Source organism: Macrobrachium rosenbergii, chromosome 39 (genome assembly GCF_040412425.1).
Source record: "Macrobrachium rosenbergii isolate ZJJX-2024 chromosome 39, ASM4041242v1, whole genome shotgun sequence".
NCBI lineage: Eukaryota > Metazoa > Arthropoda > Malacostraca > Decapoda > Palaemonidae > Macrobrachium > Macrobrachium rosenbergii.
The window spans coordinates 10770457-10797500 of NC_089779.1; the positions used below are offsets into that span (position 1 = coordinate 10770457).

The 27044-nt window shown below is 35.5% G+C and overlaps 2 protein-coding genes and 1 long non-coding RNA gene across 14 annotated transcripts in view; 2 read left to right on the forward strand and 1 right to left on the reverse strand.

The window, feature by feature from the left end:
- The window catches only part of LOC136825738 (protein tweety-like), a 244606-nt gene extending 239327 nt beyond the window's left edge, over window positions 1-5279 (forward strand). For 9 of the 12 annotated variants that reach the window (XM_067082551.1, XM_067082558.1, XM_067082556.1 and 6 more), the window contains one exon: window positions 1563-5279. Coding sequence is in view for 3 of the 12 variants with exons in the window: in XM_067082558.1 (XP_066938659.1) it covers window positions 1563-1607 (45 nt within the window). In the remaining 9 variants the exon portion in view is untranslated. The remainder of the gene's footprint in view (window positions 1-1562) is intronic. The other 3 variants (XM_067082554.1, XM_067082560.1, XM_067082553.1) reach the window with 2 other exon arrangements.
- LOC136825740 (uncharacterized) overlaps window positions 1-27044 on the reverse strand; it is a 281369-nt gene that overhangs the window by 57564 nt on the left and 196761 nt on the right. The window lies entirely within an intron of this gene.
- Window positions 16396-27044, forward strand: part of LOC136825837 (translin-associated factor X-interacting protein 1-like) — an 11686-nt gene continuing 1037 nt past the window's right edge. Inside the window, exons 1-11 of the mRNA XM_067082793.1 lie at window positions 16396-16640; window positions 16943-17095; window positions 17765-17848; window positions 18978-19081; window positions 20021-20196; window positions 21281-21374; window positions 22209-22350; window positions 23694-23863; window positions 24802-24880; window positions 25456-25572; window positions 26709-26861. Coding sequence (XP_066938894.1) covers window positions 16413-16640; window positions 16943-17095; window positions 17765-17848; window positions 18978-19081; window positions 20021-20196; window positions 21281-21374; window positions 22209-22350; window positions 23694-23863; window positions 24802-24880; window positions 25456-25572; window positions 26709-26861 — 1500 coding nt within the window. The 5' untranslated portion in view covers window positions 16396-16412. The remainder of the gene's footprint in view (window positions 16641-16942; window positions 17096-17764; window positions 17849-18977; window positions 19082-20020; window positions 20197-21280; window positions 21375-22208; window positions 22351-23693; window positions 23864-24801; window positions 24881-25455; window positions 25573-26708; window positions 26862-27044) is intronic.

The following is a 27044-nucleotide window of genomic DNA, read 5'->3' on the forward strand; positions in this document are numbered from 1 at the left end:
ATTGCATACAATATACACATGTATACAGGATAAACAATACACTATGTAAATGAAGTCCACAAAAACTATGGAGTTGGAATAAATTACAAATATGATAAATATATCCCAAAAAATACGTCACGTGTTTCTTGTATGAATGCTTTTCAATGATAATTTATGTTTTATCAGGGTGATGCCAATATTATTTCGTAATGTGAAACACCTTCAGATGATAAAGTTTTGAGAGTCCAACCTTCATGGTTTGCTGAGACTACCTGTATACATTTTGACTTTTATAACTAAATATAAAACACTTATTTATTTACATACAAACTGTGTATGACTTTTTTACTGTTTTTGTATTTTTAGTTATTCTTCAATGATCTTTTATCCACTTATTCTATGTCATAAGCTGAGAGCTCATCTAGTCACAGGTAGACCTAACCGACAAACTTCTTCCAGAAGTAAAGTGACTGTACCTGGGTATCCATAGGAACAAATAGAGGATTTATATTTGCCATTAGGGATAATTTGCAGTCTTATGGATAACTGTTATCATATTATGACATAATGAAACACTTTTATAACATATGTTCATAACTGGAATAGGTGAAAGACAGCTGAAATAGGAATAATTGGTACTTTTCAATATTTCTATACAATATTTGGAATATCCTGTATTTTTCACAGTTATTTTAAAAATTGTACTATAACATTTATGCCTTTTAGGCAAATGTGGCCATGAATTTGTTCTCTATAATACTGTATTAGTGTGTGTATGTATGTATGTATGTATGTATGTATGTATGTATGTATGTATGTATGTATGTATGTATGTATGTATATATATATATATATATATATATATATATATATATATATATATATATATATATATATATATATATATATATATATATATGTGTAATTGAACTAAATGTGTTTAGCACATGTGTTTGTACAGTATGTATAATACAGTACCTGGACATTGGCAATAAGTGTATGATTATCATATAATTGCATATGTACAGTATACTGATATACATACATGTGCATACTGTGTAGGGATATATACAGGTAATCAATACACATTACTTTAGCAAAGTATATACTGTATGTACATTAATACATAGTATAAATATGCCAATTACACTATATACATACACATTATATATATATATATATATATATATATATATATATATATATATATATATATATATATATATATATATATATATATGCAGTCCCCGGTTATCGGTGGGGGTTTCGTTCTGACGGTGCGACGATAAGCGAAAATTGCCAATAACCGAAAATCAGCAATGAGCACTGTTAACTGGTGATCGGCGCCTATGTTAGGTATGTATCAGCACCAATACCTGATTATCGGTACCGATAAGGAGAAATCACCGATTTTCATAGCTAGACAAGCCCCGTAAAACCAGATCGACAATAACCGAGCCCGCCGATAACCAGGGACTGCCTGTATGTATACTGTATATATGTATATTATATATATATGTATATTATATATATATATATATATATAAAATGCATGCACTTTTCAAAAATTTTCTTTTCAGCACAATCAAGACGGACCATCTTGGAAGACCATCCCTGAAGAGTAAAGTTTTAGGATGCTCAGAGGTAACTTTTTTAAAGCATACTATTTGCTGGAGTGAAATTTTCTTCAAAATGGAAAATCATTGCCCAAGTAATATATTTTGGTAAAACATACTTTCATACAGCAGTTGTGTACTTTGTTCATGGTGATGTTCAAATCAATGAAATGATTTACAGTTTAAATCTTCAGTGAACTTTAATGCTAGTGATACTCAGAATGCGAAAACCAGCTATGAATCTACTTAACTGAATGTGGTGATTATTATTTTGTTAACAGTATTGAAAAGTAATTTCTGGTGCTTCATGCATTTCAAGTTGTTTTCGGAACCTAAGGGTTTTCGCTCAACAAAAACCAAAGATTTTTCTTAGTGGTACTAAAAGAACTCGAATGCTACTTTTATTTCTTAGTGGTACTGAAAGAACTCAAATGCTACTTTTATTGCCCACTGATTTTGCATCAAGAGGTATTGGTGAATAAAATAGCACAAAGCACTGAAAATACATCCATCTAATATACCCCTGTAAAAGACAGCCATAGCTATGAAGAAAAACACTTGAAAGACTGGTGGAACAAATGTTTTGACTTAAAAGTCACTATGAACTTTCCTAGAGGGAACAAAGGCTTCTTCAGTTGTAGAAAACTAGAAATTTATATTTCATAGCTTCTTCAAAGAAAGAGAAAGTTTGAGTGATGTATATGAGTGAGTGACAGAATGAATGGTGAAGAGGCTATTGATAGACACAACGTAATTTGATGTACCTTAGTAACATCCTCCAAGTGCAATATTGCATTCATTACTACCATTTTAATATCACACTTTCACTTTATATATAATTTTGCAAAGTAAATCTTTCTAATGGAGAATGTTATGATGCATTTCTGTTGTATGTGATTTGTGTGATAGCTGAAGTTACATATAATCTTGTGCATTGTATATAATACTAATCTTTAAATTCACATACATATCTACACATAATTACACAAATTCATTCCCAAATCCCATCACACAGTGTAAGTTCTTACTTACCAAAAAAATTTTACTTTTCATACATTCACTGATATACTGTGAACCCTACCATACAGAAAGATGCTTTTCTCCATCATTTTCCCGTTGTACATAATTTTTCCTAATTATGTTTGTTTTTATCTTTAAAGCATAGCCACATTAAATGAGTAAATTATCACATACAGTGCAAGGACTAATATGGATTGTGTTGGATCACTTGAAATATTTATTTCCAGTGAACCAGATAGTGACTGTATGTTGAGCTTCGCATCTGTTCTTGTGGCTTTAACTCCCTCCCTCCCCCCCCTTCATTCCCTCCCCATTCTTGTTGTAGGATAAAATAGTCATCCAGCTGATTTAGAAACTTGAGATTTGTTTCATGGTGTCCAGGCCTCATTGTTTTTGGAAGGTCATGTAAATGGATATTTTAATTGAAATGCTTTATATATTTTTGAGTACACAGTAATTTTTCAGAGCCATTTATTTTGATATAAGTGTTCAGCTAAGTGAATTTGTTTTTGCCTGTCTGTATATTAACAAAAATGTTGGATCTATTGGAATTAATAATGTTAAGGCTTCTCCCTTAAATGTGGGTAAGCATGTGAAAGTATTTAAAATTTTCAAAATCGTACCTGAGTCAGTATTCGCTTGTCGCGAGCGACAATAGATGTACAGGTAGTTTAAGTCTAAAGTGAAATAAAATTTTCTGAACTTCCAAATTCTATAGGTAGACTATTTTGGCCTGGGACTGGCTACAGTTTTGATTAAGTATTTTGTACATTTTCCCTCTTCTAAGTAGTAGATCAAAACAGTACTGTATTTGGGAGTCATGTTACTTTTACAAACAAATTTTGATAGTAAAATAAATGAGGTGTGATTTTTGTTTGTGTACTGCAGAGATAAATGCTTTCGCAACTACAACTGAAACAGACTTAATCAAAGTCAGTCAGTTTCATTTCTACAGTGATATTTTGTAACATCATTCCAGTTTAATGACTTGCCATATAATATTTACACTATCAGCCATATGTGTAGTTAGGTATAGATGAAAGCCCCATACATTAGAGAACTGTAAATGTGTATGTACAAAAGTAATGTGGATAGCCTAAGGTTGAGCATTTTAGTAATATTCTTTTTCGTTTAACAATGTTTTTCTTGAATGAAATGTATTGGAGAAAAAGTGTTAACTGACAGCATTCTTAAGCAACAATTTACCAAACAGTGGTATATAATTTTATCTTTTACAGTAGGTTCCCCTGTACAGTGAGTGAACACTATTAACTTAGTTCTGTGGTCATGATAATAGTCAACACTCCGCACAGTACAGGTATTTACTGAAATTTCCTATAATATACAGACAGGCAAACAAAAGAGTACCAAATAACTTCACACCATACAGAAATATTTGTGTCTCAAGATAGTGTACAGGCACATTTACAGGTGTATGAGCTTGTAGATTTCTATATGGTTTGTGGTTACTTGTCGTTATTAGTAACAACAATATTAAAGACTAATTGAATCACTGGTTTGCTGTTCATAGTGCCATGTAATGTTTCCTTCTTGGTATGTTATGCATCTGACTTTCATATATTTTTGAAGAATCTTATGTCCATTGGAATAAATTTCCAATATTTAGCTCAAATAGATTTTGTATTTTATTTAACCAAACCTGCCTGATGTAATTTAGACTGTGTCTGGTACTTTTTTCTAGTAGTAACTTTATGGTAAATGGGAGAATGTATCCCTCCATGATGGCCTGGATGAAGCTGCCATATACAAGATCTAGGTTTCTTATCTTTATTTTTCCAAACTTATAGTAAATGGTGTCTCAAATTGTCTTAGATTATATATACTGTATAAGTGTTCCTGGTATCTTTATTTTTGTTTTTGTTAATCAAATGGTTTTATGAGATTTTCCATTGTGATCTGTTTACAGGTCTGGATCATCATTTAGTAGTGATGTTGTTTCATCTTATGTAATTTCTCTGTAAATAGTTTCATGTGTATAACAAATGTTTTATATTGACCTTAATCAGTGTTACTGAATAGTGATAGAATTATTTAAATTTGTACAAAATGAGTAAAGAATAAATGTACTGGATTTGAGTGAATATTGATTTCCTAGTGTACGAAGTGTTGCTCACACTCTAAAGGTTCAAGGTGCAGTATTTTCATCTCATTTTATGTAAATTATTATGAGTTCTTTATATATGTTTTAAATGTAACTTAATTACTACTACTTCTGCTACTATTACTACTACAGTACTGTTACATTTCTAAAACTGCAACTAATGCTGTCGACAGCAGCTCTGTGTATAGAATTCCTCCTTAGTGTACTGTACGTATTTTTCACAATTAGAGGGAACACTCACACTAAGTACTGTACTATAATTATATTTACACATTTACCATACCTGTTTTAGAGGGGGGAAAAAGAATAAGCATCCACATGGGGTCTACATTGATTTTAGTTTCCAGATGTTTGATAAATCCTACGAGACATGCACCATTTTCATATATCCAATCAGAAAAATAAAAAAAAAGATTAAATACATAGACATTCCTTTGGAATAGTAAAAAAAAATGTATAACGCTCAATGTGCAAATTTCCATAGAATTTCTGGAAAGTTTTATAATTAAATTGATTTGAAAATAAAGATAAACAGTAGATATCACAATTTCATTCAACCTAACCTAAAAATAGGAATCAGTTAAGGCCCAGGAAACAGGTTTTTGTAACAAAACATCAGTCAGCCTCTAGAGTTAGAGAAATTGGATCTAGATTCTATCTGCAGATTAACATTCTAATGTGATTGGAAATCAAGGTTGACATGATGACTGTTGATTCTTACTAGCTATGAAATGCTGTTCTAATCCTAATGAGAGGATCTTCATTCTCTAAAGCCTTGTAAGACTAGAAATGTTTGACAAAACATCTAAGCTTATTTAAAAAACAGACAATAAGACAGTCAGTAAATGAGAGATACTCACTGCAACAGTTAATTATTTTCTTTCTGACAATAAATTCATCGCCTTTTGATGGTAGGTTACATACCATAAAAATATATCTAAACAGGAGGATAAGCAACCAAAGATTTTACATACAGTGCAAACTTCATTTAAAGGAGAGAACAATGATGGGAGTTAAGTTAGATTTGCTGTACAGATTAAAAAAAATGCAACCTTCTTGACTAAGAGTACTAGATGGGTTGATGAATGTATACAATGCATGGTATATTCGGGGCATCATGAATATAGTACCAAGACAGATGAGGGTTTGGCAAGGGAAAGGATTTAGTGCTGACAGATTACCCTTGTATCATTCAATATGTGGGGAGGAAAAATTGAAAGTTAGTGACTGAAACGGTACCTATCTGATGCTTAACCCATTTTAAGTTAGTCATACTAATGCTACAAAGACCCATTTTTTAATTAGTCCCTAATGTTATGGAAGGACAACTGTTCAACACTGGACCTCTCCCAAGTACACTATTTCTCTATGGATGATGATTTTGGACCAGTGCATACAGATGACTGTACCTGTATGTCAAAGAGCAGCCATATGGACCCAAAATGTCTTTTAAGCAGTGAAAGCCCAGTAAAGGCCTCATGTGCCATGACTTTCCGTTAATAAATAACCACTTTAAGTAATAAACCTATTTTGGACACCCAAGCAGGCTCCTTCCCTGGAATATATATTAAAACCAGGCCTAACTCTGGTTGAGGCAATGGACTCATTCCGGTGGTAAGATTGATGGTAAAGACTGTGTTCTGCAAGAAGATATAAAAGATTATAGCACTGGTTATCTTGACATGTTCTGAGCTAATTCCTCTAGCTCTGAACACTAACTTCCCTAGTCTATTTATTTACGTGAAATTAGGAAACTGTTCAGTCTTTGGATTACTTTGGAAAAATGTCTGAACCAAAGAAATAGTTTCACTAAAAGAAACCTGGCCCATTAGAACTTTCTGAGGAACATCATGGTTAGTTCATGAAACATGCATAAGAAAAATGGTCTACTCAGGCAGGCAGATGCATGCAACAAGAGCTTTTAAAAATTTTCCTGATGCTGTTTGATTTGACAGCACAAAGATTGAGGCTTGCCACTGTAAAGATGAGTTAAACACCCAAATGTGCACTTGTGAAGTTGTTGAAGGATTCTGAGAAGCAGAAAAATCTACTTATTTTCTAAACCAAAGCCATCACTTGCTCCCTCTAACTAAAAGGAAACCATAATTACATGGAGTAATAAAGCAATTGAAACTCCTGTAATTCTTAAGATTGTCAAGAATGAATAGTTTATTGACAGTATAACTGCAAAGGTTACTGACTCTAATATTGATTAAAGGCTATACAGTTTTACTTATTGTAATACATCTTAATACTGTATTAAAAACAATAAGAAAAACTACATACTGTGGAGAAAGATGCTTCTAAAATACAGGAACACCCCTTATCAGTAGCAGATATGTTTCAGAACCTACCACAGATAATAGTGAACAACAGGCAGACTCAAGATGTAACATATTACAGCATACAGTATGCTTTAACTCTCACTCTCTTTAAAAGGAGAGGGATGCCAATGTTTTAGCCAAATCCAAATGAGACTGTAGCAATGAAAGAAAAACAATAAAAAATTACTACCATCATCACCACTCCTACACTTTTGGGTTGTTATGAACACCAATGAGTGTTTTCTAGTATGAAGACACTGTTAAATAGCAAGAAAACTTGATTCAGACCGGATGCCACTTGTGTGGAAACTGGTAAACACGGTTATAAGAATATGGGAGACAATTCATTTGCAGTATGCTGCTGGGTTAGCTGTGGCCCAACAATTTTCCTCATACGATCAATTGTATCAAAATCTAAAATGAAAAGAAAGCAAAGGAAAGATTTTCAGGGTAGCCAAAGCAAGAGGCAAATACAGAAAAGACTTAACTCACAGAAAGCAGCCATGAGCACGGATGGAAAGTGATAAGGAAAGAGAGGCCATGTTAAGAGATGAAAAGAATATTTTGAAACTTTCTAAATGAAGAAAATGAGATTTATAAGGGGAGATGCCTGATGAGAAATGAAAGGAAAGGTAAAGGAACCTCTGAGGAAAATAAAGAGCTGTAAAGCTGCCAGGCCATACAGTAAAGTATACAGTATAGGCTGAGGCATGGTGGGTACTAGGTGAGGATGGATTAGATAAACTGTACGAGCAAATGAAAAAATTAAAGAAAATTAAACCAGGAAAATGAAGACAGAGTACACTGATACCGATTTTCAAAAAGTTGCGAGAACTATAGAAGAATGAAATTAATGGCCCAAATGCTACAAATAATTGACAGAATTATATATCAAAGACAGACAGGAGGTCAAGATCATAAGACAGCAACTAGGCTTTATGAAAAGGATTGGTACAACTGATGGCGTATTCTCCTTATCTCATGTAATGCAGAAATACAGAGAATAAGAGGGCTCTACATATAATCTTTATTGACCCAAAAATATAATATCACTGAGTACCTAGATAGGAAGCATGTAGTGTGAGGCAACAGAAAAATCGGATAATAATTAGCGTAATATATAAACATGTTACAACCATTATGAGAAGTACTGCAGGGATAATTAGCAGTTTCCAGGCTGAGATAGGATTGCACCAGGGATCAGCAATGAACCCCTTCTTGTTCAACATCATGTTGGGTGTAACAGCTGAAGATTTAAGGAAGGAGCCCCCTTGCTGCATGTTCTATGGTGATGACACCGTTTTCATTGCAGAAACTAGAGAGAAGCTAGGCAGATGGAGAAATGCATTAGGAGAGAAGAGTGTTAAAGGTAAGCTGAAGAAGGACTGAATAGTATATGACAACTGGAATGAATGATGATCAAAAAGCCACAATTCAGCTGGGAGAAGTGAATATCAAGAGAGTCTTCAAGTTTAAATATCTGAGTTCATTCACAGACATAGTGGAAAATATGGATAAAGAGGTTAACTACTGAATTCACGAGTTCCTATTAGGCTCAAGGGCAAGGTACATAAGAAGTGGTAAGACCTGCTGTGTTATATGGGCTAAGAGAGGCATCACTGAAGAAAACAGAACAAAATGATTTAGATGTGTCAGAAATGAGGATGCTCAGATGGATGAGTGTTGTGATGAGACGAGAGGATGAGGAATGACTGCATCAGGGGATCAGCAAGTCATTAAAGTATCACAGAAACTCAAGACTGAGATGGTTTGGGTACCTGATGAGGGGGAGTGAAAAGCATGCCAATGGAAGTGCTAAGGACATGAAGATGTGAGAGATAAAGGGATAGACGAAGGGAAAACTCAAGATAAAAACATCTGGTTAAGGCTCATTAAAAAAAGCGACCCCAACTAGAGATTAAGCTGAAGTAGAAGATGATTTGACAATGTGTGTGGAACTTCAGCAGTTAGGATTTCTTTTTTCTGTTAAATTTATGGTTGAGAAAGTCTGTATAAATCAATGTGTTAATGAATGTTACAATGGTAGGTCGGCAGATATGGGGGGTCCTTCGACAGCAACATGTTAAATTTGAAAATAACTTTAACCTGAACTTGTTAGATGGATTATTCTGCTGCATGGATTTTCTTAAACAAAGAAATTGCCATTAAGAGGGACATGGCAACTGACTTAGTATTTCCCATAACTATATATATTTCAGATATTTCTGAGTTCAATAACTTTTACGGGCACTTTGCAAACTGCACCTTATGTAACCAATACTAAGAAGCTTTTGACAATATTTGACACTATTTTCAAGGGTATAAAAGGAAGCTTGTGTCAAAAGAATACCAAGTACTGTTAAATGACTGAGTGACATATTACAGTACTAGTACTAACAGAAGCAAGCAAAACAAATGGGACACAGCTGTTAGCACAGATAACTAAATGTCATCCCTCTCAGATTTTTTAAGAGCCACAAAACAAGGGTTACACTAATTCTTATATATTTCTTACATATTTCTTTTGCCATGCACCTTTTCCCTATAAAAGGCGTGGCACAAGAAGGTGTTGCCCTGCCGGTTTTCTGCAGACACTTACAGGATCAGGTTGCTAGCACCACACCTGGGCTGGGTGTGGATGCTCAAAGGGATTGGGATGATCTTTGGCTTTTCTTAGTAACTGACAAAAAGTACTGACCTTGACTAAAAAAGCATATATATAAAAATACACACATATATATATATATATATATATATATATATATATATATATATATATATATATATATATATATATATATATATATATACGTACACACATTTATATGTGGGCGTGTGTGCTCGCAGCAGAGAGAGAGAGAGAGAGAGAGAGAGAGAGAGAGAGAGAGAGAGAGAGAGAGAGAGAGAGAGAATTACTGCTCCCAATATCTAATATGAACTTCAGAACCAAATCATTATTAGATATAATATACACAGAAGCGCACATAGAGACCCGAACCTTAATATAATCAAACAAGATGGCATTCACAAAAATATTGGTGACAGATGTTGGAACTGATCGATTTAACAAAAGAAAGCTCTAAAATAAAAGAAGCACTGCTTACGCTTCCTTTTACGAGGAGCGCACTTTGTTAAAGAAACAACGCGACCTACACCCTGCCCACCGATAACATCAAGTATATTTGTACAACAAATTCCCCCCGCCCCCCACAAAGCCCTCCCTTCTTTCTTTTTGGCCATGCGCATACACTGTGATCCTAGCTAGCTCTCAGTCAGAAAACGCGCTGGTTCTCATACATTCTGTGGAAAATTGTCAGTTTTATCACCAAAAGTTCTGTGGTAAAGAGGAATGTTAACTTCCACTTTTCAGCGTTTCAGAAACTGAGTGCTCATTCGCACTCTGTCAGTAAATAGTTTCAGTGGCTCTTTTTGTTCAAAAATGATACAGTACTTAAAGCCAGGGCTAATTGAGGAAGTGACGAACTAGTTGGGTTCACGAAGTGATAAAAAGGAATTTTTTTTCGTGAAACATTTAGTTACTGATATACTGAATAATGCTGTACCGAAAACAATAAGTAGAGATTATTTTTCTCCAGAATTCACTGATGGACAAACATACGAGAAAATGGCTGGTTAATGAAAAAAGATGAAATCACATTTCCCGGCATTTTTAAAGTGCAATCTCGGTCACGCAGGCTAAATTCAGCGAGTTAATTGCCGAAAGCATAAAAAAGCCTCTCGTATCTGTGAGTGTGAAGCCAGTAACAAAATATGTGATTGTTAATATTCTGGATTATATTCTGGCTTATAAATTTTCTGTGTGCTATTCGGCTACGATGATTGCCAGGTCAAGAATATATATAGAAATAAAATAAAATTCAATAATTTAAAAAAATTCATACTAAATCTGTTGCATTCACTCACATTAGTTACGAACCTGAAATGCTACATTTGAGTCCCCTGTGGATAGGTAAGTTGGGTAGGTAACTCCTCAATTGCTGTATAAGGACTTCGATTCCATTCTTTACCTTTTTTTTACGGCAGTGGCTCAATTGGTAGCACACCTGTCTTGCACCTGCGAGTCCAGGGTTGATCGAAATATAAGGTACAAGTTTATTTCAGTACCCAAATCAACAAAATATCTTATTATATATTTCATATGCAAGTGTACAAAGAATTTTTCTATTGAAAGATGAAATCAAGTAATCAAATTCACAATATATTCCTTAATGTTCCAATGTTACTTCGATATTTCTATTATATATGTATATTTAAAGTTTTTCAAATGAAGTGAAAGTGTATTCCGAATAATAATAATAATAATAATAATAATAATAATAATAATAATAATAATAATAACAATAACAGGTATCTAAAGAGCTACAAATGCCTACATCTATGATCAAAGAACCAGAAAAAAATTGCAAAAGAGATGTTTTTCAATGGTTTCAACTAAAAAAAAAATTCTGTTGAGAGTTTAAGCACAATCTTCATCCCAGAACAGAGAAGAAGAAAGCGAGAAAACTCGAAGAATAAAATCAACAGCAACGTCATTTATCTTATATACCAAAATTCTACTTCATGGAAAGCAACGAATCCAGGAGGAAGACGACAAGAGAGATACGTCTAATGAAATGTGAAGACGTTATTAAGGTAAAGAGAGAGAGAGAGAGAGAGAGAGAGAGAGAGAGAGAATTATGAATTTTACCACAACTGCTTCGGGAAATTTAATCTTGATGAATAAATGAAGTAAAGAAAGTTAAAGTAGGAACCGATGAATATTCGAAGCAGGCATCAACTAGGTTTCGGTGTAACGCAGAGGACTTAACAGACCACAGACAAGGGCGCCCAGCCATGCTGTTTGCGGGGAGATAAGTTGAGCAAACTTTGGGAAACGACAGCATCGATTTTCTCGTTAGCGTCACCTGACGGTTTCCATTTTCGTAAACACAGTTCCCTTATCTATTGTGAAGTAATGAGACGTCGTCATCGCGTTTACCCACAAGAAAGGTCGAATTCTCCCTTAAACTTGGGTAATGACCTGTTGTTTGTCATTTCGTTCGCAGTTATTAGGGTTTGGAAAAGGGCTTGGGGAGATCTTTCCAAAATCTATCAGTTCATTAAACATAAAATCTTATGTAGGTAATTCTAAAATGTACAGTTGCGCGTTGTTTTGGGTATTTTTTTTAGTATATTTTACCCACTTTGCTTTTTGAGAGAGAGAGAGAGAGAGAGAGAGAGAGAGAGAGAGAGAGAGAGAGAGAGAGAGAATAATATAAGAAACCCTTTATAGAACGGATAATAGGTCCACTACAAGTTTAATCCATACACGATCCATAGCTAAAAATATCTCTAGCCAGAATGCTATGCAATGAATGATTATGTGAAAGATCCTTTGAACAGCTCACCTACTTGGGAATTTACATAGGCTGTTGCCGTATGCCTTGCTTAACTGAAAGCCATTTGGTGTTCCCTAAAATAATAACAGGCCCTCCGATTTGTTTTTTTTTTAAAGAATGCGTACAGAGCCTATCCATTTTCAATAAAAAAAACCATTCTGCCATTATTTTTTCCAAGACGAGAAGGTCGAACGATCTTTCAAACTAACCCATGTAGTTCCTGTAACTGTTTGGTCGCTTAAACTTCCACATTAAAAATTTTTGTGTTCAATGCACTGCAGAGGAAGGGAGCGGAAGAAGAATGACTTTCTCAGGAGGCAAACCTATTTCCATCCTCAGAGCAGGCTTTCAAGAGCCTGCAAACACTACTACTGTTATTAATATTCTCATTACTGTCATTATCGTTATTAATCTTGATTTTGTTTCCCAAACAGAGAGGGGCGACTGGGTCAGCTCAGCGATCGACGCCAAACACCCTTTTGACTCTTGAAGCCGATCTCCGATCTATTTTACGCCAGACATTTTGTCATCCTCAAACTTCCCAGATTCAACTTGCTAGCCTTTTCAAAGCTATGGATATAACCGAGGTAGATTGTTTAAACAGAAAACGCTATTTATCAACTTTCCTTCTCCCTCTACTTAGGACCCTTTAACATTTCATGTCTTATAAATAAATAAATAAATGAATGAATAAATAAATAAATAAATTAATTAATATATATATATATATATATATATATATATATATACATATATACATACACAGAAATCACACGAACATGTGATGTTCAAATTCAAAGTACTCACACGCATGCATGCGACTATAAGGTCATTCAACAAATTCTTGGCCTCACCTAAAGAGCATCACAGAAGAAAGATAGGTTTCATTTTATTTCCTCTCATAGTTTCCCCCTAATTTCAATCTCTTGGTCAACTGATGTTCAAGGATTGCCATCCACCCAGAAGGAAGGTTGCATTCATTTCCTTTGCGTATCCTTCCACAGCAAAATGGCTCCTTTATTGCTCTCAAAACGATGGTCATGCAGGGAGGGATTAAGTTTGAAACAAACGAAAAATGCGCCGGTTTCTTCGGCGCAATCGAGTTTTCTGTACAGCGTGTAATCAAGGCCACCGAAAATGGATCTATCTTTCGGCGGTCTCGGAATAATGCTGTATGAGCCGCGGCCCATGAAACTTTAACCACGGCCCAGTGGTGGCCTATTCTACATCATTGCAAGAAGCACGATTACGGCTAACTTGAACCTTAAATCAAATAAAATCTGCTGGGGCTGCAGGGCTGCAATTTAGTATGTTTGATGATTGGAGGGTGGATGATTAACATAACACTTTGCAGCCCTCTAGCGTCAGTTGTTTTTAAGACCTGAGGGCGGGCAGAAAAAGTGCGGACAGAATAAAGTGCGGACGGACAGACAAAGCCGGCACAATAGTTTTCTTTTACAGAAAACTAAAACACGAGGAAATCCGCATGTGCCAGGCCGTGTGAATAAGGGGAAAAGATGCAGCAACTTAAAGACCAATTTGACAGCTTCTGACACTGCCACCTGCTTTTGTGTGAACAGGAGCATTGTCCTGTACACCTACTTGTAGCTTTCCTTTGCATGCAATCTTGACTGTTTTTTTCATACATTGCAACTGTTGTTTAACAATCTCCATTAATGATACAACTCTTTGCCAAGCTGTTCATCATGATAGCACCATCAGAATCTCATAGTGCATAGGCCACCATCTTGCTGACGGACGCCACTGTGTTTTAGGGAGGAAGAGAGCCGAGTTGTTTTCATTCCTTTCTTTGGGTATTTAATTTAGGTTCAAAGTGGTGACTCTTTGCCTTCTCTTCGGTTACTGACCTCCATTTGAAACTGTCTAGATCAGTCTGGAAAAGTCAAAAGTGCCCTGGAAGTTCTTACTCTGTCAAGGTTTTGTTCTGGTACACATATTGCGGGAAGCTTGATCATCCTCTAGATGTCAAGTCGAAGTAAGATTCGCAGGATCCGCACTGATGTCCGTGGTCGCGGCTGTTTGCTGAACTAAGCATAACTAAGCAATGAATAGCATCCACACTTTTGTTACTGATGGTTGAGAACGTTGCACTTAAGATAATCATTCGTGGTGCCACTCCGCTCGAATTAAGCAGCCCACGCTTAGTCCAGAGATAGTTAAATGGTTTCACAAGTGATCTGACCAGTTTCCACAGAATATCTTGGGATCATATCCTTCTCTTGCAAATACCTGATGATGGGGCGATCTTTTCTTTTCATTATTATTATTCAGTTCGAAAATTTGCTTACACCTATTGACTCCCAGAGGCCTTCATCTGTAATGTAACGAAGGTAGTTAGTTGAGTTCTCGTGAATGTTATTTAAAGGGTTGCAGCATGCTGTCAACCACTAAAAGTTTTGGTTATCACTCTTCTTCCCGGTCGAGATCCAGAACTTTTTGAATGACTCGTGTACGTCTTATATATATATATGTATGTATATATATATATATATATATATATATATATATATATATATATATATATATATATATATATATTGTCACGTTAAGTGATGGTTTTGGGAACTGCTGGTTCCCCGCTCGTTCCCTTTTGTGGATTGCTGCCTCCTTACCCTCAAGTTTTTTTTTTGTTTTGATGTTTTCGTTGGTGAGCTGCCGTGTTTCTGTCTTAAGTCGGGTCTGGTAGGGCAGCGAGAGTAGCGGCAATGGCAGCAGCAGCAGGCAGTTTTGGGTCGACGTTGGTCGAGTTTTTGAGCAGCAAATTGGAGCACGCCTACGAAGTGGAGCACGTCGTAGAGGTGGAGTGTGACCATGAGTAGTCGTGTGACCACGAGCTGCTCATCTTTGATGACAGCGTGAGGCTGTCCTGACGTCTCCATCGGGGTATTCTGGTTGGTGGGTTTTTGTCCCTGTTGTGCAGCTGAGGGCTGTCTTGGTGCCCCGATGGAGGACGTATGTTTGGTTTTTTTTTTCTGCCTGCTGTTGTTTATTTTTGCCATTTTTTTTAAAGCTACTTTTTTGTTTAACTTGATTTTGTTTAGTGCTCCCTTTTGGCTTTTTTTTTTGTATTTATGGTTTTTATCTTTTTACCAGACCTGACTCACTTGTAAATATTGTAAATAAATTAATTTTAAGCTCATTTTATTGTTTTGTTGTTTTCCCTCCTTTGTTTGTTGCATCTGCCGTCAGTCATGACAGCCCCGTCCTGAGTATGTTAAAGAACCTGCATAACGGCCCACTCAGGTCATTACATATATATATATATATATATATATATATATATATATATATATATATATATATATATATATATATATATATATATGTGTGTGTGTGTGTGTGCCTGTGTATGTATATATAATTATATCCTTGTGTGTGCACATAAATTCAGTCAGTTTACGTATTTTCCTTTCATTTTTGTTGGTTATCTACCTATTACATCTTTTTACAATTAAGTGTTCCTGTAAATTTTAAGATGACATTTTCGAAAGACGAGATTTACCCTTCAACTGTGTGCAAATACAGTCTCCAATAAAAAAGCAATTTACAACTACATAAAATTTCTGCTATTTTTTTTGAGAAAAACTAAACACGAGTAACTTGAAGAACCATCAGGTAAAACTGGCCAAAAATGAAAACAAATATCTCTTCTAAAAAAGTGTTATTAATCGTCCAGTTCTATGGACGACAATAGAAATTTGAGGAATAGATCTTTTGTGTCAAAAATTCAAAATCAGTTCCTCAACTATGTATCATCTTTAGTTCCTCGAAGACAATAAAAAATATAATAAAGAGAATTCTGTACTTTAGCTATTTCATGTAAAGTCTTGATCTTATCTTCCTGAATAACAGTAGCTTAATCCTTAAACAGCTTAATTCTTATGTACTTTTTATTCAGCAACCTACGACGGGCGACGGGGATCGTCTTATGATGGTCGTAGAAGCTACTTTAGCCCAGCTGATACAGATGGTGCGACCTTACAACACCTTGCTAGCTCTCATTCATCACGGCTATCACCACATCCTGCAGCACCTTCAGGCATACGTCAGAAAGCTGAAAATAACCGAGGTTCTGCGACTGATTTCACATTCTGATATTCACGTTGTCAAAAATTCTTATTACTCGTACACTGGCTGGCCCTACAAACTATTCTCTGTATAAGCTGTTTTCGTATATTTGGTTTTGCCAAAATATATATATATATATATATATATATATATATATATATATATATATATATATATATATATATATAGACGTAAAGTACTTCTCAACAGTTGTATAGGATTATTTATGAAAGAATCAAGTACCTGACTAGAGAATCAGAGGCTGTTTTACATTTTACATAATAACATTACATATAAGAAAATTCAGCTGAAAAAGAGCAACGTGAAAATGAAAATGTCTGAACCTTCCAAAGGCTCCTTTATTGAAATGTTCCATCTCTTCCCCTGAAGGTAATGCTTGACAAAACTGATAACCCTTATGGGAAAATGAGAGCTGAGGAACTTTGTCGCTTGAGAGAACTGGAATCCCTCACTAGCGAGCTGTCTGCAGAACTTGAAAATGTTGAGAGTCAGAGAGACTATCTCAAAGAACAACTGACGAAGGTAATACAAACTTAGATGCCACCAGGGACTTCCTACCTTGTAAAAATTTCCTATTTAATTAGAAGAGGTAAATTTATTCCGATATTTTCTGAAATGATATTTAGAAGATATGCAAATTTATTATATCCAGTCCTAACAAAATTTCTTTGTCTGAAAGAGGTAATCGTGCAAAAATAAGTGAAAATGAAAGATCGCATGTACACAGAATGAAATAGCATTTTCTGGAATAAACCCAAACAATAAAAGTATGCAAAGCACCCAGTAACTCTCGACTTAAATGTATATTAATTCTTATACAAAAGATAACGAAATGGTGCCTTGATCCATTTGGATATTATATACCAAGCAAAAGACCTGGTTAGCATTATGTAGTTAACTCTTACGAGGCAACCCCCTGCAGGTATTTCAGGTGTTCTGAATACAGAATTCTACAGAAGATAAAGAAACCTGAGACCGAAGTTCATGATTTCATAACTGTTATAGTCAAACTGAGTTACTTAAATTGCTTTCATATATTATCAAGAATCTATATGGAGGTTGTATCCATGCCTTCACAGATTTTGTATAGGTTATATTCTTCAGAATCTCCAACTCATTCTCAAACAATCTTAATTGAGGAAATGAGCCATAACATTACAATACGTAACTAACAAGAGATTTCTCTACCAGGCAGAAGGAGCCTTCGAGGAGGAACATCAGAAAGCAGTATGCATGGCAGAGGAAAAGAAGAAACTGGAAGCCCACTTCCTTGAGGTCTGTGCTTTGGAAGTTCCTTCTTAGTTTATTTTTCACTTCTCATTTTTTGGGTCCTTGAGTTGTACGTTTAAGATCTGAAAGTGGGACAAACAGCAACCATTCGAGCTTGCAAACTAATTGCACGCACATCGTGAGTAGTAATATCTGGAACCATTCATTTATTTTATAGAAGCCTTCTCTCGGATTCAGTGCTTTGATTGGTTGATTTATAGATCTTAGGCATACATGCCAAGCACTGGGACCAAAGTCATTCAGCGCTGAAACGGAAATTGACAGTGAAAAAGATCTGAAAGGTGGAACAGGAGGAAAACTTCGCAGGTGCACTATGAATCAATTGTTAGGAGAGGGTGGAAAATAAGGTACAGTAAAGGGAACGAAAGGGGTCGCAGCTAAGGGCGAAGGCACGCTGCAAAGAACCTTCAGTAATGCCTACAGTGCACCGTACGAGGTGCACTGACGGCACTAACCCCCTACGGAGCCGGTTTCAGTGTGCTGGAGCAGTCAATCTCTAATGCGATTACCAAGCCGCATGTGAACACGAGTGTGTTGAGGGCTCTCGTTCAACTATTCAATTGTTTGGAACAATGTCTTTTATGCAACGGAGAGGGCCATTAATCACGTGATTCTGGATTAAGTTCCTTTATACTCGTTGAATATATTGTAATTAGGATCCAATTTTTTTAGGCTACTGAGTTGGAAATAACCGCCCAGGATTCAGCAAATTGGGCATATGTGTTGGAAAACTTTTCTTAAAGTCTCCCTGGACTGAAGGTTTAACTGTAACTGGTGTACTAGAGAACACTGTAAGGGATGACAGTCGCGGAGCACCTCGGTGCAGGTGGTTTCCATTTTGAAATTTTAATCTTGGAGAACACAACTTTTTCAAAGTTCAGTGAGACCCTAATTCCCTTAAATATCTTTCCTTTATTTGATTTTCAATCCAAGTCGAATTTCCTTCAAAGATTGCATTCTAGTGATTGAGCAATAGTACTTGGTATCGAAAATATGTTACTGTTTCTTAGACTAGCACCAAAAAAATTATATTTGTTTGTCTGTATGATATAAACACGTAGATTAGCTTGTACACTTCACTGTTCTGGCTTTATTAACAGAATTACTCCAACAGGCTAAGGTAGAAGCAGGAGGACTGAAGAAGAAATTAGAAAATTATTTAGGTGAAGGTCCAGGAAGTGACCCACAGCTGTTGAAAATCGCACTCAGTAAATGTAGGTACGTTGTCTATTTCTAATACTATATTACAATATAATTTAGAATTTTTTCATTTCATGCTTTACGATTCATTTTCAAGACTAATGAGTCAACTGACTATGTAAAACCAACGAGTCGAATATTTTAATTCAGCTCTTTCATTAGGCTGCACGAGAGCTAAAAAGTTTAAATATGACATAATTACCCATTTTATCAAACAAGGACACAGACTCGCATGCACGCACAGACACAGACACGCACATATATATACAGTATATATATATGTGTATATATATCACATATACACACACAATATATATATATATATATATATATATATATATATATATATATATATATATATATATATATATATATACTGTATATTCATATATCTGAAAATGACAAAAACATTCACAGACAACTGCAAGTCATGCGAATTTCTGTACAGGAAGTAAGTTCTAATTACATCTTGAAAGAAAAAAAATCTAACGAAAACAAAAGCAAGCATTTTAAAGTGACAGAATGAGAGCCAAAGCTCGAGATTACCATATGGATAATTAAACCTTTAGGTTTCTGTCATACAGCAAATAAGACCTACAAAAATTCAGTGAATAAAGCAAGCAAACCTTTCATGAAACACAGTTCAACAGCTACATGCACAAAAATAAGCAAGCAATTATTTTAGCGTTTTTTCCATACCTCCAACCCTAGCATGATGCATTTTTAAAATGAATTACTTGAATATATATATATATATATATATATATATATATATATATATATATATATATATATATATATATATATATATAAATTCTATTTACATTCATTTATTTTCAACTTCAGTTCGGAGAAGTAACAAACACCTTCACGAGATCTCCTCTTTTTAGACATATTTCAAACTCGCACTATTATACTGTCATATGTTTTCAACCCCTATTCTCATGTCGTAAACAGGGAGGAACTGGCTTCAAAGGCACGCCTCCTACAGGACATGGAAAGACAATACCGAGAGGTCGTCCCGAGGGCCGACTTCGACCGGCAGCAGCGTCGCCTGAATTCGCTCGCCGCCTCACACAAACAACTGAGCCACGTTCACGAGATGCTCAAAGAACAACACGAAGCGCTTTTGTGTGAGTTCTCTACGAGTCTGCACGGTTCCTGTCACCTGCTGGTTCTTTTTAATGGTTCGATTGTGTTTCCTTCTATCGCTACTGTAATTCGTCATTAACTTTAAATCACTGTCATTTTGTAAATGTTCGAGTTTTCACATGGGCAGTAAAAATTCAGGAGGCTTTTTGTTCAAAATTAAGGACATTATATAAGGTTTAGAAATTATCAACATAAAAGACAAAGAAAAATTTCAAACGAATTCTTTTTCCAATTGGTCAAGTCTCTATTAGAAAATTACATACCAGCAAGTGATAGCAATAACTTAAAAATGGTTAAAAATTAGAATAATATAAAAACAATGGTGCCACCTCACTCGACCTTGCAAAGGTGAAATCTGTACAAGAAGCATAAAAATTATTTTTATTATTATTATTATTATTATTATTATTATTATTATTATTATTATTATTATTATTATTGTTGTTGTTGTTGTTGTTAGTAGCTGAAAATGAAGCTACGAACTGTCAAAGCCTCCGGGTTGCCGGAAACTGAATTTGATTATAAGAAGAACAGTGTTTGTTGCGATGAACAGTGAAAGTAAGCCATAAGCCACTTAACATAGAACACTTGCCAAACGCACTAGTTATTGCTTCCCAAAAATTTATATACACACAAAAGCGCACACACTTGAGATAAATTCGTATGTTTATGAATCACAAGAAATTACAAGTAACTACAAGATATCAAGAGTTGGTATCTTGGCTCTAATGGGATGGTAACGCCTATGTGACATTGTGATAACACATTTGTCTGTTTCAAGAAGAAAGAAGAAGTTTGCTTATAAGTTACCGTTAAAAAGGAAGCAAAGACACACGTAAGAGACGTTTGATTATAATTTGATACACATCCATTTCTTCAACTGACTCACTACATTTATCCTTATGACTCAGTACATTTATCCTAGCGTTAGTCAAGGCTTCTTAACGGCAATAACTATCAGCCATGGATGCAATCTAAGGCTGCCTTACATGTACTGACCATCTCGTTCGTGCTCTGTTTCTCCCTCTGCGGAATTTGACAATCAACAGTCAATCTCTTTTGCAGGTTCCTATGAACAGGTCGTAACTGAAAGAGACGGATTAAGTGAGGAAAATCAAGCACTGAGACGGGCAGCCACACCTAGACCTGAATGGAACAGGTATGCTATTGTTGTCGGTTCTCTCTCTCTCTCTCTCTCTCTCTCTCTCTCTCTCTCTCTCTCTCTCTCTCTCGCTCGCTCTCTCTCTCTTTTATTCCAAAGTGGAAAATGAACACATTAACAGAAAAGTCGAACGGAATAAAGGGCTGAGGTCCAACGGTTAAGATAGTGAGGGATAATATGCAGCCCAATCGTTAAGATAGTGAGGGATAATATATGTAGAACTTGTTAACTTGTTAGAGTATGATTACAGTGTTTTCTTTGTAATAGCATTTGGAGAGCAGTTCTATTCTAAAGCTTTCTTGTTAATACTGTTTTTATAGTGCTGCTCTCGTGATAAGAATAAAGAAGTTTCTAAAATCTAAAGAAGACCAGAAACATTCATATCTACGTGACATACTTTCCATTTCTCTCTGATCGCCCTACCAAAGTCTATTTTCGAGGATCCTAAAATGCATTTATGTCAAAAACAGGCACTATGTCCCAACGAATAAATATATAAACACATATACTTGGGTGAGCAAGTGTGTGTGTGTGTACATTAACTCCTAGGTCTAAAAGCAATACGGGAGCACCTGGCTGTCTGCAACATCCATTCTAAGGCCCTAACTGCACTGCCTTTTGCCCTTCATGTTTCATCCGTTCCCTTTGGTCGCTGCTTTCTTAACTGTTCAACTCGACTTTGCCTAGTTCCAGTTTCCTCCTCTCCTCCAAATGTCAATCCTTGAGACAAGCCTGGTGTCAGTCTAGAAGCGAGCACCAACGATCTCGTCAAGCTACTGTAAGGCACCAAGCCTCTCCAAGAGGATAACTTTCAGGAGTTTCGCTCTGCAGGGTCGCCGAGTACATAGAAGGAGGCATCAGCCGGTGGCGAGAACTGTCCTACGGGAAGACGAGCGACCAAACGGTGGACGTCCTAATTTCCGAACTAACCGGTTCGCAACTCACTACCACCAGTGAGTTCATCGATTGCAAGGTGAGGGGACATTTTCTCGATGAATAAATTCGTATCGTTACTAGGAAGAGAAAATATATCGAGATTAGTGCAGCGTGACAGTTCCTTTTGAGGAATTTAATTCTGTGAAGGAATGGTTTTTAATCTCGCTTGAATCAACTGACATTAGCTCTCAGAAGTCCATCGAATTACTTGATGTACTGACTTAAATGCAGGGCAGAATTTCTGATTTCTGGAGTATTTACTTTTTGACTGACTAAATTCAGTCAAACTTTAGCTTGCAAAGAGAGAGACGACATTATCTAAAATCTATATTTTTTAATCCCGAAATTCATGAGCTACAATATACTCTCGCACAGAAACAAAGGAATACTCTCGCACAGAAACAAAGGAATGAAAGTGTTAAAGACGAAGTCATATAAACGTTAAATTCGATATAATTTACTTTATTAGCTATAGGAAAACTTTTGTCACAATGAAAACAAACACGTACATTTACTTTCTATCAAGAAAACACTAATAGAACAACCATAAGCGCAAATCAAAATAAATATTTCTTCCCTTTACTATTAAGAATAAAGTAAGACACAGCCATAGCGTGAGTCTGATTAAGTTTCATTTTATGTAAAACTGGGTTTAACATGAACATGATGTCGACATGCCGACTACGACGTATCGAAGTTATTAAATTGGTGTCGTAAACCTCCACTTCTCTAGATAACCTACCATCAAATTCCTCTGATAACCTTTCTCCGTAAGATGTACACACAGAATTTAATGCAATGAAAGATGCAACTGAAATTGCAGTTTTTTATTTATTTCTGTAGTATTGATGGTCTCCTTCATATGTCATCAATACCTAAAGCTAGACACAACAGGTTTCCTGACAATTTGGCCCAAGATCCAGTGAAATATTAACACATTAATATTAAAAGGTCAGTGAAAATTTGCATAGCTACATCACTAACATACAAACTAATAAAAATGCCATCACAATATGTCACAAATATGACATGATATAATCGATTTCATGCTCAACCATATGAAGGACGGCTACTAAATTCTTCAGGGACGAGAGATGACAAAATAATTTCATTCCAAATAGAAATATTCACTGGTAAACATAAAAACAATCCAAATTAGGAAAACGCTTCAAATACTTAGGTTAAAAAAAGATAAAACCAAGATAAAAGAAAAAGATATAACCCTATTTTCACAGAAGAAAGTAACCTGTGATGTCAAAATATAACAAATAAGTAAAATCATTCGATAAAAGTTCACGGACCCCGGAAACGAATAATATGCACATTTCCTTAACATATTCACCCCATTAAGAGCACCCCATTCAAATTTCTCCTTTGCAGGGGAACGAGCCAGGTGTGCCTGCTTACCTGAGATACGAAGGGAGCGTCAGAAACCGTCGCCTCGGGAAAAGGGACTTAATGCTGATCATTGATGACATCTGGGGCATCAAGAGGAAGCTGTGCAACAAGGATCCGATGGAACACTTTGTGGATCAATACTTCAAAGAAAGGTACGGAGAAGCCCCTTGGCTCTGTACCCTGCGGTAGAACGGATGAGTTGTCCGGATCCGTTATGAGACACTGAATAGGTTCTGGTAGTATCTGACAGACTGACTGGCTAAATTTTTACTTTGTGGCGTCCAGGAATTATGGTCATCAAAGTTGGATGTTAACTTTAAATAAATGCATGGAGAACATTTACGAACCAGAAACAATCGAATGTGATTGATATAAACTGCAAAGGAAGGTAAGGATGACTGGGCGTACTATTTACTTTTATCCCTAATAGAATGTCTGATTAGCTATAGCAGTACTAACTGCAGTATTCCACTAAAAAAAACATGGCAACGGAATACGAAAGTTGATAATTTCGAAGGCTCGTAATCAACATATTCCGAATGCACGAATTCACTAAAAAGAGCATAACATTAAAAAAAGACACAAGCCACTCTTCGAATTCTAAGGTGAATCTGAAGCAAAGTCACATGATTTGGCAGAGAGATATTTTGAGTGTGGCTCTCTGAAAATGTTCGATCTATTTGATCAGGGATACACTTCCTCCTCCGGTTGTAATCCAAAACCACGGCGGGAAGGATTAGAAATCAACTGCAATAGTCAAAAGTTAGACATATTTCAATCTTGATATAAAGCACATAGGACGTGTTAGTCAAAAGTTAAGACACATTTCAATCTTGATATAAAGCACATAGGATGTGTTACCGAAGTGCAATCACTACAAGTTTCTTTATTTTTCCTTCACATTTAGACAACCAAAAACTAAAATTCAAATGGATTTACTCAGAAGGAAACTATCTCTGAAACGGACAAAAAGTCGTATAAAAACAGTAGTCCAAAATGTCATCAAATTTTTATTTTCGAGATCAGTGTATGAGCTCATCGGCTATGACCCTATTCTCACTACACTTTGTGTTTACTTTCCTCATTCTAGGTATCACTTGGAAGAGGTAAGAGCCGAATGGTGCTACTCCTTGGCCGATGGCTGTCAAAGGCTGGCACACGAAGAACAGGTAAATTTTGGGCTTGTAGTTAAAATTTCTTTTCATTTCTGAAAATTGTTATATTACTGAGTGAATAATTCAAATGAAAATAAGATGAATATAAACGCTACGATCAATCCATAGAGAGAGAGAGAGAGAGAGAGAGAGAGAGAGAGAGAGAGAGAGAGAGAGAGAGAGAGAGAGAGAGAGAGAGAGAGAGATATTCATCTCGATTTTGAGATGATATATTACAAAAATACACACATACCATGCAGAGTAATGAATACAAATATTTTTTTCTTTTATTCGCCTCACTTTAACGCGGTGCTAATGAACTAAGGTATTTAAAATAAATACGAATTATATAAACATTCAGGTATTCAACTGCTTCATTTGCAAATGAAGTAACACAACCTTTCAATATCCCTCCCTTTCTCGATCACTAATCTTCCGTGGTGTCTCCAACTTCAAATCTTAAACATATGCTAAAAAATTTAGGTCAGTAACAGTATACCTAAACTTCGTTACAATACAGCTTTTGCCAGGATTGTAATGAGTCATCTACTGTGACTAATAAAAAAATGATTGTCTTAAATTAATTGCAGATCGGATTATTTTGGGGCATTTTATGTGGCCAGGTACAGGAGCAAGTTTACCATTATCAGGTCGACATCGTCAATAATCTGTACAACACACTGAAATCCAAGGACTCATCGGAAAAGGTGTGTACTTTTTCATACGGTAGCCTCAAGAACCATAACCAACCCACAAAATACATATGCACATATTGCAAATCATTATGCACATTACACAAACACCTAAGCTGTTTATCCAAACGGGGTGGTTCTCCAGAGTAAAAAAAGAAAAAAAAACAATCGCTGTTATATTCATTCTTGAATTGTTGAGTCATCTCTGAAACTCTCTAATTCTCCAACTTCTTCCTCCTCCCAGCTTCTCCGAATTTCACACTCACTTCACCCAACCACCCTCACGTATTTTCTCCACATGACCACACACCCTCAAAACTTACGGATCAATCTTTTCAACTACAGTAGACTTTTTGCTACATCTTCCTCTCACCTATAATTCCTCCTTTTCAACCCTCTTCACTCCACGTACATAATACTAAACAGACAATTCAGCTCAGTAACATCTAAAAAAAAAAAAAAAAAAAAAATAAATATATATATATATATATATATATATATATATATATAGTCATCTAATAAAAAATATATATATAGTATATATATATATATATATATATATATATATATATATATATATATATATATATATATATATATATATATAATATACATATTCAGTTCTGCAGATATATTTTAAATGAGCCTTTCTCTAACTTGGCTGCGACACGAAAAAAGTCGACTGACCACCGAGCCCAATGCCATTTTCAGCAATTGTACCTAAAATCATCAATCCTCACCCCTTTTTGGGGTACCTGAAGTGAGGTCGATCTCAGATCTCTTGCTCCGTGGTTATGAATATTAAAAACTTATCGCGTAATTGGATAATTAATCCCTTGAATCCAACTCCAAAGGCGACAAAATATTAATTAGTGAGAGATTTATTAGAAAGAGATTGTGCTATATTTATGGGACGAGAATCAACTTAAAAACTCAAGTAAAATGATTGTTTTTTTTAATATTTTTCTTTCTATTTCATTTTATACTAAAGTTTTGAAATACTATCTGAAAACCTAACCAGAATCAAATTTTTTAAAACATATTACAATAAATATTACCTCTCACATATCCACATGAGGAGTCCCTCTATGTATACCAGCGCGGTACCGGCTAAGAATTGAACAAAACATTTACCTCCTGACGTGTTTCAGGGCTTGATCAATCGTTCAGCGTTCCTCGAATGTATCAAGGAAGTATTTCCTTTGAAGACCGATGACCACATTCAGGTTCTGATGGACATTGCAGCCAGGGCGGCTTCGTTGAAAGACCCATCTTTAATCAAGTATCATAACTTGTTCCCGCAGGTAAGTGAAATCTTAGGTAGGATGAGCTATTACTAGATCTGAAAACCACCTTACACTGCCGGACAAAATAAAAATCGGTTCAGTGAATTCCAGCGGTTGGTATGGAAAGTATCAATGAGCTTTTTTCAGACGATATGGCATCATCGAAAGTATCACATATAATCCCTTTACGGTAGTTTGGCA